Source organism: Silene latifolia, chromosome 3 (genome assembly GCF_048544455.1).
Source record: "Silene latifolia isolate original U9 population chromosome 3, ASM4854445v1, whole genome shotgun sequence".
Taxonomy (NCBI): Eukaryota; Viridiplantae; Streptophyta; class Magnoliopsida; order Caryophyllales; family Caryophyllaceae; genus Silene; species Silene latifolia.
In genome coordinates this window covers 7,353,051-7,372,861 of record NC_133528.1, presented here as the reverse complement: position 1 = coordinate 7,372,861, position 19,811 = coordinate 7,353,051, and the positions used below count along the sequence as shown (strand labels likewise).

Genomic DNA, 19,811 nt, shown 5'->3' with positions numbered 1-19,811 from the left:
TTCAATTGTTGGTTGTAACTCGCAAGTACTTCACTTTGCGGACACTACTACATACACGTCGACCTCCCCTCGTTGCTCGCAAATCCGCCATTAAAGCTCCTTCTTCATTTCTCTCTCTACAACCTCCACGTTTTCCATAATCACATGCACTAAACCGCAAATCTTCATTCTTCATCCCTCAATCATCATCTTACTCAAATTCATACTCCAATTACAACAATAATGCGGTTTATTAAATCATTGCATGGCGTCAGATTGAACAAATTCTCCCCTAATTCAATTTCTCCGTCGAACAACGTCGATTTAGGGTTAAGGTTAGAGTTAGGGTTTAGTACTGGAAATTGCGATTATCATCATTATAGGAGTATTGTGACGAGCTGTAGAGCGGTTTTGTTGCCTCGTTTTGGCGGTCCGGAAGTTCTTGAGCTTCGTGATAATGTCAGTGTTCCTGATCTTAAGTCTAATGAGGTCTTGATTCGTGCGCGCGCTGTTTCCGTTAACCCTCTTGACCTTCGTGTATGTCTCTCGCTTTCGTTTTTGTCGATTAATTTATTGCGTTTGTGAATTGAATCAATTTGTAGTATTATTTGATGTCGAAATGTGATTGATTAGGTTTGATTGAATGAATGTGAAAATTGTGAATTGTCCGGTAGTTGATTGTTATGTGGAAATGTGATAGACTGAAATAAAGCTGATAAATTTGAGTGAATATTTCGTAGTGTTTGATGTCGAAATGAGATTGATTAGGTTTGATTGAATGAACGCGAAATTGTGAATTATTTCAGTAGTTGATTGTTCTATGGAAAGATTGAAAGGAGATTGATTAGGTTTGATTGAATGAAAGAAAGTGAAATTGTGAATTGATCAGTAGTTTATTGTTGTGTGGAAATGTGATGAATGTGATAGAGTGAAGGAAAGCTGGTGATTATTGCGGGAATTTTGAAATAATGTTTGGAATGGAAAGTTAAGAATGTGAATTGTTCGGTTTGTAGTATCGTTTGATGTCGAAATGTGATTGAGTAGGTTTGATTGAATGAATGTGAAGTTGTGAATTGATCAGTAGTTCATTGTTATGTGGAAATGTGATAGACGGAAGGAAAGCTGGTGATTGTTGCGTGAATTTTGTAATAATGTTTGGATTGGAGAGGTAGGAAATTGTGTTAATCGAAATTCTATGTTGAGACTTGAGAGTTGAGACTTTATCTTCCGTAAGTTTGCGCGAATTTGTGGTGGTTTTCGTTTCGTAGTTGTTGAGCGGAAGCTATACTGAAGAAAAGGTGGTGTTTGTTGCATGAATTTTGTAATAATGTTTGGAACAGAAAGGGAGGGAATTGTGGTAATGGAGATTATGTGTAATGACTGTATCTTCTGTCGCCTACGCCTTTCCAATAATAGTGTATCTTAGTTCACTTGGATTTGAGGTGGTTTTTCATTTCTAGGTTATTTAGTTTGCTTGAGTTGTGGTTGAAAGGAAGTTACGCTGAATTTTTGAAGCATGTAACATAACTCGCCTTTCATTAGACTGTCTTGTGTATGAAGCTACCAAAAGTAGCTTATAGTCGTTAAACCTCAATTGCGGATCCTGTTCAATGTGCAAATGTGTCCTGCAGATTATTTTTCTAGGATTTTGCAGGTTTCAGATTTGTGATTTGAGAATGAGTTGTATCTTCTGAAGATAATTGTACCATTTACTATAAACTCATCGTTGTAATCAGTACTTGCATAACTCCAACTGAAATTGGAATATACTAGTCGTCGTAGAATAGGTGATACAGTTGTAAAACCGCGTAGCAGTGTGAGTCTATGTTATTTATTTGATTCACTTTTTGCTACGAGTTTAAAACCAATAATCATCCTGATGCTGCTGCTGCTGCATCGGGAGTTCGGCACTGCCTATCGTTGCAACCCCATGCCCACCTAAATTAAATAGGAGCTAATACTTTCTGCAAATCAGATGATGAGAGTTCATGATGGTTGGAGCTGGAAACCACACGAGCTCTCTGTGATTCTATATGCTAGTAACCACATAATAACTGAGGATTTGAATGTAGTATACTTTTACTTCTGAAGTTATGAATTACTACATTTGGAACGGTCAAGTAACTCTCTTAGTTAACATTTAATAGGATCTAGGAACAATCTTGTTTATTAAGGAATAAGGATTTAATATTTCACTCCTGTTGTTGGCGAACTAGTATAGATCCCGCGCGAATGCGCGGTTTTTAGATAGAAATATTAGAGAAAATACGAAGTAACAATTATAAAACCTAGTATTTAACTCAATTTGATATTTAATTGTAAAATTTATTATTATTAATGTTTTGTATTAATCGGTGGAAAAGGGAAAGTTCTGTATAATTCAGTTGTAGGTATAATATAATGAAAGTCCAATTACTTATATGATATAATAAAAGCCCAATTATAGATATGATATAAAGAAAGCCCAATTATAGCCAAATTCATTTAGGCGGGAAAATTTGGAGATTTTTTATTCTTTTAGTTTTACTTCCGTTTTTGGGAAAATTTCGAATCTAATGTTACATTTTATCAATAGTCTTCGTAAAAGTTCTTGTTTCATACTCCCTCCTAGTCTGAGTGTTGGTTCCCTTTCTTTTGGGCACCAAAATTATGGAAATGAATTTGGACCACACAAAACACTCTACCCCACATGGAATTGAATTTGGACCACACAAAACTTACCAAAAAAGGAAAGAGGAACCAACACCCGACTAGCATGGAAATGGAAAGAGGAACCAACACTCAGACTAGGAGGGAGTATTAGTTTTACTTCCGTTTTTGGGTTAATCCCGCTTCTTGTCACCAAAAAAATTATTCCTCCTAAAAATTGAGTTCTTTGTGCTCGAACTTTTTGTTAGTTGTATCGCCTTTAAGTTGTTTTATGTACCAAGTGTTTCACTATGAAGTAATGATGTACTCTGTAACCTTTATTTCATGATTCCTTCTTAATTGCTACATACTTTCAGATGCGAGCAGGCTATGGGAGATCATTGTTTAAGCCTCTTCTCCCCCTCATTCTGGGCCGCGATGTTAGTGGAGAAGTAGCAGCTGTTGGAAATTCAGTTCGGTCATTCAGTATCGGGGAAAAAGTATTTGGAGCCCTGCATCCAACAGCTGTCAGAGGCACATACACTGACTATGCTATCCTCTCATCCGAAGAAGTCGCAAAATTGCCAGCTAACATGTCCCATGTGGTAAATCCTGATGAATCTGGATGTCGTCAGTTTTTTTCTCAGATGCCGAGCCTTGTCTAGTTGTCTGTACTCTGTACAAACAAATCTGTTATCTTTCCTGCTGCTCTCATTTCGTTTGTTTAGGTAGCATTAGGGAATTGTTAATGTTCTGTGTTTCAAAAGAAGAACCCATGCTCACAATGCATATGCGATGAGGAAACCTTGCCATCCGGGCCAAGGATCCATGATGAATTTTGTCGTGGATGGCTATGTTCTTTTAGAGTAGATTGAGAAACACTACTTATTACTCCGTAATACATATATACCACTTTTTCAGAGAACTCGAACTTGTAAAAAAAAAATTCCAAAATTTCTCCTTTTTTATAAAATTTCAAGCCTCCTAAATCACTCTTTGGCAAAAAAAAAAAGAAAAAGAAAAAGAAAAAAAAAAAGTATTTCTGGCAAATATCAATCATGAGTGATCTTTGTTTGCCTGCAAGTGACTTTCGGTAGGAGGGAGGACTATTCATGATTGATAGGCGCCAAAAAAAGGGCCTTTAGTTTGGTTTAAATTGACTTCTAGTCAGACATTAGAAGGAAATGTTCATATAAAGGTAGGATTTTCTGAAGAAAAATTATTTTATGTAAGAGTTTTAAACGTAATGTATATTAATAGGCACTAATAATCAATTTACTCTTTCTTTTATGACTATTTACTTGTCACTTTCACTCAATATTAGATTTTTGTTCAATTGTGCAGGATGCGTGTGCTATTCCGTTTGCTGCGCTTACTGCCTGGCGTGCTCTTAGAAGTACTGCAAGGATAACCTCAGGGTATGTTAGTTGAAGATTTATTATTCAACTGGTTAAGTGGTAAAGCTTAGTTTGCTGTTGGATGATTGGTGAACGGGAAAAAATATTATGGGGTAAATGTTGATAAGCACATAAAGTGAAGGTTTAAACATAAAAAGTACAATTCGTTTATTCCTTGTTTTATGTTTACAAGATAATATAGATTATAGAACAGTAGAATATAAATGATATACTAGTTCCATTAATAGGTATTTTTTTGACTTTTCGGCACTAAAAACTCAAGAACTGACACCAGAACTGATTAAACAGGTAAGACTGGTTTCAGAATCTCGCTGGTTTATACTGGTTCACGGCCCAATATCGGAAAACCCACACAGTGTACTCGTGTTTCTGTGCTATACTTAATATTTTGCTGAATGGAAAATTTGCTCCAACATTGTCTTTAAATTTGTTTTCTTAAGAGTATTTTTTGCTGATTGGATAATAGATACAATATACAATTGATACAAATGACATGATTACCAATATGATATTTCTATTTGATTAAAGAATGACTCTGTCTGATGCGGCCACCTAGGATTCTCTTTTACCAGAAAATAGTGATTATATATACCTGAAAAGTATGAAGCCGGAACCCGAAAAAATTTGGTTACATATCTATAACTGAAAGCTAAATTAAGTGGTTTATCTTGAATAGCTTTGGCTAATATTATGCCAGCTTTGTCTCCTGTCTCTCATAGTTGTTTGTTTTCTCGTATTTCACAGGCAAAGAGTGTTAATAATCGGTGGTGGAGGGGCGGTTGGCTTTTCTGCCATTCAACTTTCTGTAGCAGTAGGTTGCCATGTGACAACTACTGTTGGCAGGGTCACCATTGAACGGGTTTTGGCAGCTGGTGCCGAGAAAGCTATCGATTATGAAAATGAGGTACTGGAGTAGTTCAAATTTTCTGTGCATGTTTTCCATAGGCATGTTCATACTTTGTATAATTAAAAATACGTCATCTGACTGACTCGCAGGATGCTGAAGTAGCAATTAAGGGTCATTTCGATGCTGTTTTGGATACCATTGGTGTTCCAGAGACTGAAAGATTAGGCGTCAATGTGTTGAGGCGAGGTGGACATTACATGACTCTACAGGTAATGACGAAGCTTGTTGTTAGCCTAGTCTCCCTGGAAACTTGTTTCGTTTTTTAAATTGGTGAGTAATGTTCAATTGAAGTCCATTTTTCTTGGTTTGTAGGGAGAGGCAGCATCATTGTCTGATCATTATGGTTTAGCTATTGGTCTTCCTATGGCTTCAGCCCTTCTGTTGAAGAAACAAATTCAATATCGATCTTCTCATGGAATAGGTATGGTGAATCACCAAATTTATATTAAACTCATCTTAGGAAAGTTGAGCGTTCAGTTAAAATTTTGATGTTTCTAAACTGGTATTTCTAGTAGTTACCTTATTCATTGCCGCTGTTATGTGTTTGTCCTTTGTAGTACTAGGAATAAGTTTGTGCAGTTGTGCTACATGCTAGTACCTGTGATGCAGAAGTACCTCCTAGGACTCAAATTGTCGAGTTGTCCAATGCCACTTCTTGAACTGCTTCAGACTTCAGTCATAGTTTTGTTGTACACTTGTTTAAGTCGTGGGGTTCCTCAGTGAGCTCTCATGCTTAATAAAATTGAGAATTGCTCCTATGCTTCAGAAGAAGCTTGGAGTTATGTTCTACTACAATTCTCTGATATCATGATTTTTGGTGGGGCCTTTTCTGTGTTTCAGACGGGTACAATTCCGTACAAAGGGCCTGCTTAGGTCTATTGTGATACTTAGTTGGGTATTCAATCAGAATTTCAGATAGATAACAACCTGTTAAAGTTCACTTATGTAGTGACCTCTAATGCAGTTAGCATCCCTTACTGATCCTGTTTGGAACAAATATGTTGGTCGTCCATACTAACATATGGCATCTTATCTTACAAACATTGACTGTAATTTTGGATGTTAATAACTGTTATAAATGGCTTGGTATTTTTTATGGTGAAGGGAGCATCAAGAGCCATTTTGAAATTTTTTATGTTAGACGGAATTCATTATTGCCACCAGCCCATCACTCAATGCCTATTAGTTAAGCTTATAGATATCTTAGTATGTGTTATATCTCTATGATGCCCCTGATTCTTTTGTGAGTTCTATGTATAGTGTGTACTTAAGCATTTGCCATCTACTTTATTTTTGTAAGATCACCGTAATGGACTAGTGGCAAATATGGGGTCACTTTATCATCTTAAAACCTCCTCTTTTAATTGAATGAACATAGAAGTAAAGTTATGCGTACCCAACCCCTTTGATCCCATCATAGGCAAGAGCCTTGGAGGTTGTGGGCAAAGTTGTATCATCGGGGCAAAAATGATCGATTGTGGGATCACTTCATAGTTATCTCACCACATGGTTGTAGCCGTGAGCTCGTGACCAACTGACCATAGTGCCAAATTTAGGCTACGACACCAAATTGCAACCAGGTTGACTAGATTTCGAAAGTCACCACAACCTGGTTGCAGTTATGCCAAAAACAAGTGAGATTAGGTCATTACAACTGATGTCTTTTCTTTTTGTCGCAGAGTATTGGTGGACATATATGAGAGCTGATTCCGAAGGTTTACATGAGATCCAAAGACTTGTTGAACTCGGAAAGCTTAAAGTACCAGTAGAGAAGACATTTCCGTTTGTACAAGTGAGAGAAGCTCATGAGGCAAAAGACAAAAGGATCATCCCTGGTAAAGTAGTCCTGGAATTCGACTAAACGAAACCTGTCTATCAACCCTTCTACTTTCTGCCGCTTCTGTGTAGTTTTACGCAGTCAGTTGAGTGAGTCACTGGTTAACGCCTCAGAGCCTAAATAAAACCATCTCTCTCAACATGGTGACAATCGCGAACTTTTCTTTCTTTTTTTTCATTTTTCTGGGTTAATTTATAGCGACATATACTCTGTAAGTTATCAAATTACCCTAATTTTTATTAGGAAAAATTAATGTAAATAATCCAACCTATAGACCATATTCCACTATTAATCCCAATTTTAATTAATCCCACAATAATTGATCCCAATTTTATTGGCGGATTAATTAAAATTGCGATACCACAAATTAATCAAAATTAAATTCAAGAAACAGATTTAAAACAACTTTCATCATTCCATTAGAATCAAGACGATTCAAATTACATCATAACACAAACATAAACATAAACCCTAATATTAATCCCCTAGAAATTAAAACCTAAGCCCTTTCACCCCTAATCCTCCTAGCAAGCTGAATATCCTTAGGCATAATAGTAACCCTCTTAGCATGAATAGCACAAAGATTAGTATCCTCAAACAACCCAACCAAATACGCTTCCGCCGCCTCTTGCAGCGCAGCAACAGCCGAGCTCTGGAACCGTAAATCGGTCTTGAAATCTTGAGCAATCTCTCTCACTAGTCTCTGGAATGGCAGCTTCCTGATCAACAGCTCAGTACTCTTTTGGTACTTCCTGATTTCACGCAATGCCACGGTTCCCGGTCTGAACCGGTGAGGTTTCTTCACTCCTCCGGTTGCTGGGGCGGATTTGCGAGCGGCTTTGGTAGCGAGTTGCTTTCTTGGAGCTTTTCCTCCGGTGGATTTTCTAGCGGTTTGTTTTGTTCGTGCCATTTCAGGTTTTTTGGGTATCGGTTTGAAATCGGGAATTTAAAAGTTGAGAGTGGAGGATGAGTTGTGGTGTGGGAAATGAAGGGAGTGTTGAGGGGTTTATATAGGAAATGAAGCGGTGTGAGGAGAAATGTGGGACGTTGGATTGAGAGTTGATCGTACGGTTGAGATTTGATTTGAGAGGGTTTTGCACGGATTGTGGGGTGCGGATCGGTGACGTGGAGGAGGGAGATGCTAAACGTTGTTTTAAGAGTTAATCGTACGGTTGAGATTAGATTTAAGAGGGTTTGGCACGGATTGAGGGGTGAGGATCGGTGACGTGGAGAGGGGATATGTGTTGCGTTGGCGCGGAGTAGTTTTGGGGGATTTTGAAAATTGGGAAGTTAGGCGGGTAGGTGAAATCATGTGAAAAGTTGAAAACATAATACGGAGCACTTGTTAACTAGGATGAAATTTGTTTAAAATGGTAGTTATAAATTACGCCAACTCTTCAATGAGACGCTTTTTTAATAACGTTTATTTTTATTTTTATTTTATTTTTGATTAATTTTTAGTGTAGCTATTTACATATACGGTATGTTTTACACATAACGAAAAATTAATAGTATGACCTCGTATTGATAAAAGATACGAGTAAATGTTAAATTATGAACATAGATGTGAAAATTTCAACTAGTTTTATACTCGTGTAAAAAATGCACGGATTACTTTTAGAATTTTAATTATCAAAATATGTTCAATTAATGCGAATATAATCATACGTAACATTCGCATATAATAATGAATAAATAATACAGTTTGTCATAATATATTATGTGTCCCAAGTTGTCGGAGCTTGCGTTGCTGCTCAAATTTTTACCCGGATTAGTTTTGTTATTGCGAAAGGAATGGAGAGTAACTCAGCTACCCACTAATATCTTGTAAATTATTTTGAGCTTAATAAAAGTTGCATGATAATAATAATAATAAAAAATAAAAAATAACAATAATTTTAATTCTAAGAATAGTAATATCAATGATTCTTGCGTAATAATATTTGTACCCGTATGATAGTTGTACTCGTATTTTTCGAGAAAAAATGATCATTTTCTGGTAAGTAATGACCACTTTAAAAATAATGGTGATTTATAAAATGGTCGACAATCGTAGAGTAATTTTTGCGTAATAATATTTTCAATTCATTTCAATAGAAGGCCAATTTGCCAATTTACCAATTTAATATATCTACATGTTTTATTCAATTGTATTAAGCCCAACGAATTATTCTAATTTCGCCCTCTTGATGATCTATCATCTCCTTCACAACCACAGTCCACAACCTTCTTTCAACAAAAACCACCACTAAGGCACTACCTCCGATCCTCCGCTCTCCACGTCTCATGCCTCCAAAGTTCCCCTTTCTCCCTCTCACCTTACTAACTCTAAATTAATACACCTTTATTAATAGTAAAGCACATAGTTTTTCATTTTTTGGTAAGATAAGAGATCTAATTTTGTTTCAATATTTTTTTTAAGATTGTCAGATCTAGTAATTTCTAATATTGTAATGTTTTTTAATATTAACTAGTTTTGTAACCCGTGAATTTCACGGGTTGTTCTGTTTCTAGTGTCATACTTTAGTGATTTAATACAATAACATACTACGATCAATTCAATTTACGGTTTTCATGTTTTAAGGGTTGTATAAATTCTATTAGTCTTTTATACAACACTTTATCAGAAATTAAAATTTCATACATTAGATATGCTAAGATACCCCTGTCAAAACTAAAGTAACTCAATGCAAGCTAAAATGAATTAATAATATAAGTATTCATATAATCAAATTAGACAAAACTATATTATCAAACAAAGATCCCAAAGATAGAGCACCCTCACAAATTAGATATCAAAATTTCATCAACAATTCTGAAAATAACATAAAACACACAATTAGAAATGTTATGACAAAACTAACATTTCATACCCCCATAAAATTGAAGCTAATACAATAATAAATTGCGGAACTAAAAATTTTAAAGCAGCAACAACTTGAACAACAATTGGATCATTATTGCCGAATACTTCTCCTATTAAACAATATTATACAAAAAATGCTATGTCATCCCCTCAAATTTTCCACCTTTTAGCCATATATTTCAACAGTAGGTCTCATGAGAGATCGTCTTCCTCTAATTTAGTGATGGGAGACATAATAGGGAAAAAAGAAATTCAGTGGGTCCCTCATCCCATCATGTGAGAGGTCTCTCAATAACGCTATTGAGAGACCGTCTCTCCGGAGTTTTTGTGATATTTCAAAATATATATAATAAATGCTCAAAAAAATATTAATCATCCACGATTCCACATTGATGTCACCAATCTTTAGTTAGTATGTAAAATATAGTTGTTTAAGCAATCTCAGTATTTCACTTAAAATGCTACCCTAACATGACAAATAAACGCCACATAGACAAAGCCACATAGGATCCAAAAAGCCACCTAGATTAAAATTTAATGTGACGTGGCATATTTAAATGTGATGTTGCATATTTTTAATGTGACATGACGAATTAATGTGACATGGATTATCAATTTATTACTACATGACATTAATTTAAATCATTTATCTATAAATTAGCTTAATGCACTTATATCTATAAATCTATAATGTTAAAGGATATTATCATTATTCTTAAATTAATTTTGTATAGTAAATATATTGTCTTCCAAATTTATATAACCCTTGCAAATTTACATCAAATTTCATAATTTATAATTAATACTGACATTTTAATTGAATTTTTTGTAATAAAACATGTTAATAAATTTCATAATTTATAATTAAATTTGAAATTTTTGTAATAAACATGTTAAAATCATACCTATTAAAAAAAGTAACACAATAATAGTGGAATTTGTTTTATGCAATATTATCGTTATTAACATAGTTTCACCTTAAGTAATGAAAAAAAGAGGGAATGGTAATCAAATCGTATAGATGTAAGTATATTTACCTTGAAAGAGCTTAACACAATACATAATCTTGATAGCACCTAAATGGGAACAAAACAAACACATACGCGAAATTGAAAATGTGATGAACACTTCATAACCCAATAAAACTTCCAATAAAAAATGAAAAAAATTAGTTAATAATATCGGTGACACATACCATTCTACTAACGATAGAGATAAGAAATTTTTTGCTTACAAATTTTGTCTTCCATAAAAAATATATAAACAATTGAGGATGCGTTTTTAGGCTATTAAATATTATTTTTTCATTATTATCAAATTTAATATAGGTATAAATAAAGATCAAGTTCATGACTTTTGAGCATCCATTTTTCATTATTATGAAGTTTAATATAAACATAAATATGGGAAAATGAGAAATGGTATGTAAAAGGTTTGCATCATCATCATCATCATCATCATCATCATCTCATCATCATCATCATCATCATCATTATTATTATTATTATTAATAGTTTTTTTTCTTACAAACTCCATTTTGCATTAAAGTCGTTTAAAAGGTTATCTTGTATATGTAATTAAAATATGACATGTTGATGATGATAGATATTTTGATTTTCCTTTTAATTATATTTATAAATTTGTGGATAATACGAGTAGTAGCTTTATAATCCAAATTATTAATTTTTTTATTTACTACATATCAAACCTTTTAGCTACTATCTTTATGGTTAAGGAGGAGTTAGATGAACATATTGAATGATTTAAATGATGAGAGTAAATTCTTAATTTATTTTTATAATTTAAATCATGATCTTATGGTTTCCACACAAAAATAAATATTACTAAACTTTATAATGAGTTTTAATAATTTTATTAAAGTAGCCTTAATATTAACAATATAAATTAATAGAATTTAATTATGATAATCCTACATGGCAAAAATTAAATGTATTAAGTTGCCTTTTAACTATATAGTTAAAATATGACATATTGATGATGATAGATATTTTGATTTTCCTTTTAATTATATTTATAAATTTGTAGATATTAGTAGCTTTATAATCCAAATTATTAAATTTTTTATTTACTACATATAAGACCTTTTAGCTACTATATTTATGGTTAAGGAGGAGTTAGATGAACAAATTGAATGATTTAAATGATGAGACTAAATTCTTAATTTATTTTTATAAATTAAATCATGATCTTATGGTTTCCACACAAAAAAATATTACTAAACCTTATAATGAATTTTAATAAATTTATTAAAGTAGCCTTAATATTAACAATATAAATTAATAGAATTTAATTATGATAATCCTACATGGCAAAAAATTAAATGTATTAAGTTGCCTTTTAACTATATAGTATAGATAGATTATATAGATTTATAGATGTGGCATTCGTAATGCACGCGTGGCTTTTTCTTCGCATATGTGGCTTTGTCTACGTGGCCTTTTAAAGTTACCCTTTTAATATAGTTTTATAGATATTGTAATGTTTTTTTAATATTGTCGATTTCTTTTATGAGATAAATTCTTTGTTTTATAACCAAATTTAAACTTTATTGTTATTGAAAGAATTTTAAAATTTTCAAATCACATAAAATATTTTTTTATTCCCTTAAAAAGTTAGGTTTTAAATTCTGATAATTATTATTGTTGACATTGTTATTTTTAAACGAATATATCAATGCTTTAAAAAGAAATTAAAATTATATTGTTATTAAGATGATTTGTTATTTTTGATTTTTATATGATGTTTTTTTTAAAAAAAAATTACTTATTCATTACGATATTTGTAATTATGTGGCTGCCTATATTTTACGATTTTTTAATTTTTTTTTCCTTTTGATTTAAAATTTATATGGGTGAATTTTACTTCACTAATTTAATAATGGTTTTTTTTCCTAGTTAACAGACTTTTAAACTGAAAATAATTTTATTCAGGTTCTAGTTATCAAAGTTTATTTTTCTGTTCTTGTATAATTTTTGTAAGGATCCAAGTTTTTATTTTAATTTTAATTTTTATGGAGGTTGGAATGTAAATTGAAGGAGTACTACTTAACATTTTATGAAAATTGGAAGTTTTTACATATGCTTTCAGAGACTGAGACACTGAGGGTATGTTTGGATATCAAAAGTGGAGGGAAAGGGAGGGGAGGGTGATGGTATCAAGCTATACCTCGCAAGTGCACGATTTTATCGTTGTACACTATTAAGGGTCGATCCCACAAGGAGTTGAAAAGATTACTAATTGTTCTAATTCTATCGTTTAGCTAAGTCGGCAATAAGGGATGAATTGTTATACTAAAGCTACCCAAGACAAAATGAAAATCAAACTAAACAAGAAAGAGGAATGTAAATGAACAAGAAGAAAGGATAAGTTGTAAATCAAATGATTAAAAAAAAAACCTAAGACTCGGTTCTTCCCAAAAATTCGTAACTCCACACAATCAAATCTCTAAGCCAATCATAAGGGTAGCTAGGTGAGGAGGTGACGGCTCTAATTCGCCTAAGACCCCCCTCTCGGGTTCGAAATAGGACACTAGCACTACCCACCAACCCCCCTCTCGGGTTCGAAGGTCGGAATCCCTAACTCAATACCCGACTACCCCAAAAACATGCATTTTCCCAAGGTAGTCCAATATTTGCTAAGGTCATTAAGCCCCATCAATTCCCGGGTCATCCCACTTCCTCTCTCGAGGGTCGATTTCAAACGCTAGTTTAGAGGTGTCCTACCCCGGTTCTCCATTTCGGTCTCAACCAAGTGTGGACAGCGGGCCGCCCACGGGGGCGTTTGATGAGAAGGTCGAAAACAAGCGTTTGCATTTTGTATGGAGTCGCCACCAATTTTTATGGGAAATGGGAACCGTTCGAATACCTCGTGTCATGTCAAGACACAAAGTAGTGACATGAACACTAAGCAATCGTTACCCTTAGCATTCTATGTCTAGAATGACTCTCGTGGATGCCAATGAACACGGGTGCTCACGGAGATCTGGAGTAAAGGGTGAGGGTACGTATTAGGAAGCTCTTTTGATCGAACACCTAATCCCGCCCGCCTCGATAGCGGCCTCTACTAATGATTAGGGAAGTTATTCATACTTGATATATCGTCGGCTATATGCATGCAATGCAACATCCAATAAATTAATCCTAACATGTGAGAATAAACTAAGTCGGTGAAACAATTAATTAAGCATACAATTGGGGTCGAAGTAGGATTTAAGTTCAATTACATGTGAAAACATACAAAGAATAAAAGAAATACAATAATTACGAATTACAATAATGAAAATTACAATAATTACATTGGAATAGGCGATTTATGTCGAAAATACCTTTAAAACGGATAATTTGAGAAAAAGAATAAAAGAATAAAAGAAATTAACGAACATGAATTAGGTGATATTACGGATAATAGTTGATTATACGTAAACTAATTAAACTAAGTCAAAGCAACAACGGAGTTCAGAGACAGAAATCATCCTGGAACAGTAAAGAAGAGCTGCGCCTCTGAAGAGGCGCAAAGCGCGGCGATTCTTTGCGTCTTCCAAGGGTGAGTTCTGGTTGTGAAGCCGGAACTGCAAATCGTTAATGTTAATTGTTAATTTTAAGGATTGATTAGATTATTTGACTCGGATGGAAGTGATTAACAGGTTATTTAACATATGAATGGGTCGTAAAAACAGTAAAACATGGGTGAGACGGATGCAAATGAATTAATTACACGATGAAATAATGATAGGAGTGAAAGATATTAATGAGTCCTCTATTGAAATCAATTAACTAGCATTAGATATGATGGATTAATGACGAACATGCGATGAACATGACAAAGGACAGATGAAAACTATATCAAGGACGAATTCCAGAAACCCAATATGGATGAATTGAATCTCTACAACCCAGAATTGAATTTAATGACGAAAACCCGCAAATATTGGATTAATTGGGATTTAAGTCGAATTTATGATGATTAAAACATATTAATGAATGATGAATTATATACATGTGATTATTAAACTATTGTACCGGAGAATTAAAGAAAACAAGTGAAAACAAATAATCAAAGACGAATTACAGAGGACGAAGGAAGAAGAAAAGAAGCGAGAATCTGCGCGGCCCTCACGAAGAGGCGCGGCGAAACTACGCTCCTTCGAAGAGGCGCGGCGATTCTTTGCGTCTTTTCTCGATCGTCGATCTTAAAAAAATCCGTAAAAAGAGGTTTTAAAGACGGTTTTAGAAATCGGTTTTAATGAGGCATTTTCGACGTAAACCTTACAATAATGGTACGATAAATAAATACAATAAATAGATAAGGATTATACACCCTCAGACTTACATGTTGACGAAACGAGAAGGACTAAGATATCGATTAGTGATGCTCGACGCGAATGCAAGGAAAGTGCCCTCGTAAGAGGAAAACGATTGAAATAAATTGATTATTGGTGTAGTTGGTCAAATTGGTCGGTCATGCAAACGGAGAGGCTAGTACTCAGAAAGATCCGAGCTTACGTGGTCGAAAGTTCAAGCACGTAGGCGCCAATTAGTAAGAACAAAGTCTAGAATGCAAAGGGAGAAGAGAAGGGCGGACACTCGCGTGAGAAATATGAGGAACGAAGGCTCCTATTTATATTAATCACGGGACGGAATTATGGTAAGACTAGGATACGGAAGGAAAGATCCGGAAATAACCGACTTAGGTTAAACGCGGAAACTTGGACAAAAAGAAAACCCTGGAAAAGGCGCAGCAGTGCTGCGTCTCTTGGAAGAAGAGGCGCAAAGACTGCCGCGTCCTTTCCCGGGTAGGTTCCTCTGCGCGTAGAAAACGCGTTTGACAGCCTGTCGAATTTTAGGCATAACTTTCTCTACAAGACTCGGATTAAGGTGATTTCGGTGGCGTTGGAAAGCTAAGAAAGAGATCTAGAACTTTCTGTGAAATAGGCCTGACCCAAAAAAGTCGTTATGACCTCGTAAAACGGGCCTAAAGCTCGGGTTGTCAATTTAACTAAATGAAATGCACATTTTGTAATGTAAACTTTTAGTTTAGCCTAATGAAGTGACACGAGACTCAAAATGAGATATAATCTCAACATTTTATGACATTCTAACCTTAGGTAGACAAGCACATTGCTTTGACTCGGGATTTGACGGTTTTAGGAAATGAAGACGGTTTTTGACCCAGACTCCAAATGTACTCTAATTACTGTCAAAACGACCGTATCGGCGCGTAGATGACAACTAAGAGGTAGACATTAATATTTGAGCAATCACTTGACGATAATCTTACGAACTGTCACAAATCGTTCCGCGTACCAAACATGCGGCTCAATCATCACCGGGTGGTTTGCGGGAGGTGCAGAAACGAGGTATCTACAGAGCCCCCACTTTGACTGAGGCTTGGACAAGGCGAAAGTCAAAGTATAGCCATCAGGTCAATCGAAGATTACAACCTGACGACTACGCGAGGCGGCTCAAGGGGTCTGAACCAAGGACCTGTCGTCGGGAACATTTTAGAGTCTGTCGACTATCGGGGAGGGTCGTTTAAAGTCCATTAGACTACGTAAGGAAGCTCGCCAACCATAAGAAGAGACCATACCTGAGACTTCTTTCTCGAGATGCTTCCGGAGGTGCATAGGAGCTAAGGTTAAGCGTAGGAGCTAAGGGTAAGACCTAAAAGATATATAAAGATTGTGCTAGGGTATGGGGCCCTAAAGGAAAGCATCGTCGGGAAGGAGGTCAAATATAAGTTCAACTTAAGGGGTAATCAAAGGTGAAGTCTAGGAACTCTAAGGAAGTATGATTCTAAAGGAATATGATCCTAAAAGGAAAAGGTGATCCTAAAGGAATATGATCCTAAGGGGTGTAAGTATGTGAACTCTAGCTTAGGGAGTTTGGGAACTTAAAAGAAGCTAGGTGTGTGAACCTGGGTATATGAACCTAAAAGGACGGCCGGTATGGGAACTTAAAGGCTTATGAACCTAAGAGGAATGGGGATCCTAGGGTTAAGTTTAGGAACTACTGGGTTACTATTTCTTGTTTTAAACCCGTGCACTTAAGCTTTCTGAGGTATGAGAACTCCAAAAGGATTTATGGGTTTATGAACCTAAAGACGTTGGTATGGGAGCTTAAAGGTTTATGAACCTAAAAGAAGCCATTTTGGGATCTAAGAATCTAGGGGTAAGAATCCTAACTTCGGGTCTACGAACCTGAGGAAGGAGGCTCTGGTTTGGGAACTTCTGGAGAACGACACCTTTGCCGAACTCCGCGTGGAAACAATAATGTTGGGGGTAGCAGGACGTCGGTAGAAACTGCTGGGGAATCTTCTTGGGTCGGTCTCAAGCGAACTCTGGCAAAAACTTGAGGTTGAATCTGGTTGCGTCGGTCTCAAGCGAACTCTTGTTGGGGAATATATTGACGATTAGGAACATCTTGATCGCCATGGAAGAAATCTTGAGTGAGCAATACTGCAAAATCTTCGCTGCTTTGGGACAAATATTTTGACGACTAGGAACATCTTGATCGTCATGGAAGAAATCTTGAGTGAGCAATACTGCAAAATACTGCTACGCTGGGGAGAATGAAGACTTGGGTGAAGCCCCTAGTCGGAGCGAGCACTGCTTCTGATACTTACCTGTATGGTTAGTAGCCACACAAGAATGCAATCTAGTATATGCACGTAAGCGGTTATCACATGGACCTCGAATGAGGAAACACATAGGTTTTGCAAAAGGCGTTTCTTTATAAAAGTTGTTTAAAACTTGTGTAAAGGAAATTTGTCGTTTGTAATGCGTTATGCATATTCAAATGGCCTTAGACATAGGACTTGACATGACACAAACCTTATGCAGACGTGACGCGAAATGTAGACTTAGGTTGGACTGATGCGACACTAACTTAGATTTGACGCGACACAGGGATGACTTTGACAGACTTTGTTTAAGTATGCGCAACCCCTAGCCAAGTGTGGGTGACAATGCGTATCAATTCCAAAGGTAGAATAATTGAGAGAATGATGACGTCATATAAAGGCAAGGCATGAGCCATGGATCAGCTGTCTACTTGGATGTTTTCTGCCGCCGCTTGCTGTAAAAGAGACCCCTCTTGAGGCACGATGACTTGGAGAATTGATCTAAGATCTTTGTCATTGTCTGGACCGAGCACTAGCTAGACTTAGAATAAGATAGGAATAAAGGAAGGGTGGCTTCTTGGAAGAGAAGCCCCCAAGATGAGAAGATGACTCTGGACTTTGGTAAAAAAAGGCTGGGCGACAATAAGGAGCCCCCAGTATAGAGGTGTTGGTTATAGAAGGGATGTTAATTTGAAAATTGGGATGGTTGATAATTGAGGTTGGAAGTTGATGGTTGAGATTGAAAGTTGGAAGTGGGGATGGTTGTGTCCTTGAGGACTGCCTACGTATTCACGTGAAGTGAAATCAAACCAGATCGTAGTTCTGAGATTTGGTTAATTTTGTTTGGGTGTTGCGGTTGTATCCTTCTTGTGTAAGAAAGGACTGCCTACGTATCCACCTGAGTAGGTGAAATCAAACCAGATCGTAGTTCAAGTGTGTGCCTAAGCTATGTTGTTAGGACCTTAAAGTATAGGGGTCACAAGGGAGTGTATTCCTTTGGTGACTCAAAGAATCGATTTGAGATAACTCCCTCTGATCATAGACCAAAGAGGTATAATTAAGTTTGTAAAAATTTCCTTGTCGTGTGAGCACATTTAGTGGACCCTAAGGATGATATGGGTATGTCCCGTTCTAGGTAGCAAAGTATTCGAAGACTCCGTGTATGGGTCAAGGTGAAACTGGATTGGATATTTGGAATGTGGAGCTCGGTAATAAGAGGCTTTGATGAACAAATCTCTGGAGCTTGATTTTGTGGAGTTAAGGCTTGATGGGATTATGGCTTGTAATGTGGCTTGGAAATGGAGTCTCCTGGCTTGATGTAGCCTGAGCACATAAAGGTAGGTTAAAATGATGTGGGTTCGAGTTTCCATGTCTTGGCCCTAAAGGATGGGTATACTTGACGAGCTTGAGAGGATTCTCAAAATTCCTAACTATCTCCCTGTAACGGTCTCGAGAAGGACTTAGGGTATGTGATGTGCGAAAGGCTAAGTGAGGGTGCTAGATGACCATCTTCATTGATGTCTTGATTGTATAGACTTCAGCAGTATTCTATATAGCATTTGATTTCATACTCGTTCTTGATTCAGACTCAGATTCTTGGTCTGGAATATATTTCGGATTTTTGCTCGGATTTTTTATCCGGGTTTTTTTGAAGGATAACGTTGTCTTTGGATATTGCCATTGGCTTGCTTGATTGAGCCTTGTTCTTTTGACTCTTTTGTCTTGGATTACGGGCATAACTACGGCCTTGGATATTGATCTCAGTTTTCTCTTGATTGAGCCTTTGTCTTTGATCATGGCTCGTATTGTCTTGGATTTTCTTGCTACCATGGATTTGGGTCAGACTAGCACCTTTAGTGTGAAACAGGGTTGATCTTTTAGTAACACGGGTTGTTTATTGTGGGGAATGGGCTTGCCTTCCGTCATGGATCGCTAACAAGGGAGATGGTCTGGATTCGTCCTAGAATCTCTAGAGATATGCTCGTCTACACTGGGTTATATCGTGGTTTCTATTGCCAGACATGGAATAGGTAAGAAAAGAACACGGAGTTTCGGGTCCTCTACAACATAGAACGGAACATTATCTAAGTGCACTCATATTGACTTGGAACGTGTTGTTGTTCGTTTAAAAAATGTCTCAAATCAATTCTTGTTGTCACAGGAAATGGTAAAGGAGAGATATGATAGAATATGTGGATGGAAAATTGTATTTTTATTGAAATGAATAATGAACGTATTTAACATAGACTCGAGGAGACACGTGACTATTGGGACAGCCCCCAGATTGTCACTAGGAATGAAAATGGACACGAAGAAAGATGCTAGAGCAATTATGGGAAAGAAAGCCTAAGACTCGGACTCGGACTCGGACTTTGACGCGATCTTAGACCTAGACTCGTAGTCATCGGCCCACGCTTGAACATTTTCTCTTCCAGCAACTGGCTTCGGCATCTGACTTTGAGCATTCATCCATTTGAGCTCCTCATCCTCATCATTGGGAACACTGGAAGGGTAAAAGTCAAGAAGGGTTTCTTGATA

At 36.1% G+C, this 19,811-nt stretch overlaps 2 protein-coding genes across 2 annotated transcripts; one reads left to right on the top strand and one right to left on the bottom strand.

Annotated features, from left to right (window-relative positions):
* The first annotated feature begins 7 nt into the window (after positions 1 to 7).
* Positions 8 to 7,040, top strand: LOC141646996 (uncharacterized). Its single transcript, XM_074455024.1, has 7 exons — positions 8 to 516; positions 2,985 to 3,212; positions 3,952 to 4,025; positions 4,770 to 4,929; positions 5,022 to 5,141; positions 5,245 to 5,353; positions 6,612 to 7,040. Exons 1-7 carry the CDS (start codon positions 223 to 225, stop codon positions 6,791 to 6,793), a joined length of 1,167 nt encoding a protein of 388 aa, XP_074311125.1. The 5' UTR covers positions 8 to 222; the 3' UTR covers positions 6,794 to 7,040.
* Positions 7,041 to 7,164: 124 nt separating this feature from the next.
* LOC141646997 (histone H3.2) lies at positions 7,165 to 7,765 on the bottom strand. Its single transcript, XM_074455025.1, has one exon. It carries the CDS (start codon positions 7,677 to 7,679, stop codon positions 7,269 to 7,271), a length of 411 nt encoding a protein of 136 aa, XP_074311126.1. The 5' UTR covers positions 7,680 to 7,765; the 3' UTR covers positions 7,165 to 7,268.
* Positions 7,766 to 19,811: the final 12,046 nt, after the last annotated feature.

Bases quoted from the DNA above. Each gene is read 5' to 3' on its own strand.
- LOC141646996 (XM_074455024.1), top strand. From the start codon at position 223: ATGCGGTTTATTAAATCATTGCATGGCGTCAGATTGAACAAATTCTCC. The intron at 3,213-3,951 runs GTAAATCCTGAT...TCAATTGTGCAG, and splicing joins CAGCTAACATGTCCCATGTG to GATGCGTGTGCTATTCCGTT. The intron at 4,930-5,021 runs GTACTGGAGTAG...ACTGACTCGCAG, and splicing joins CTATCGATTATGAAAATGAG to GATGCTGAAGTAGCAATTAA.
- LOC141646997 (XM_074455025.1), bottom strand. From the start codon at position 7,679: ATGGCACGAACAAAACAAACCGCTAGAAAATCCACCGGAGGAAAAGCT.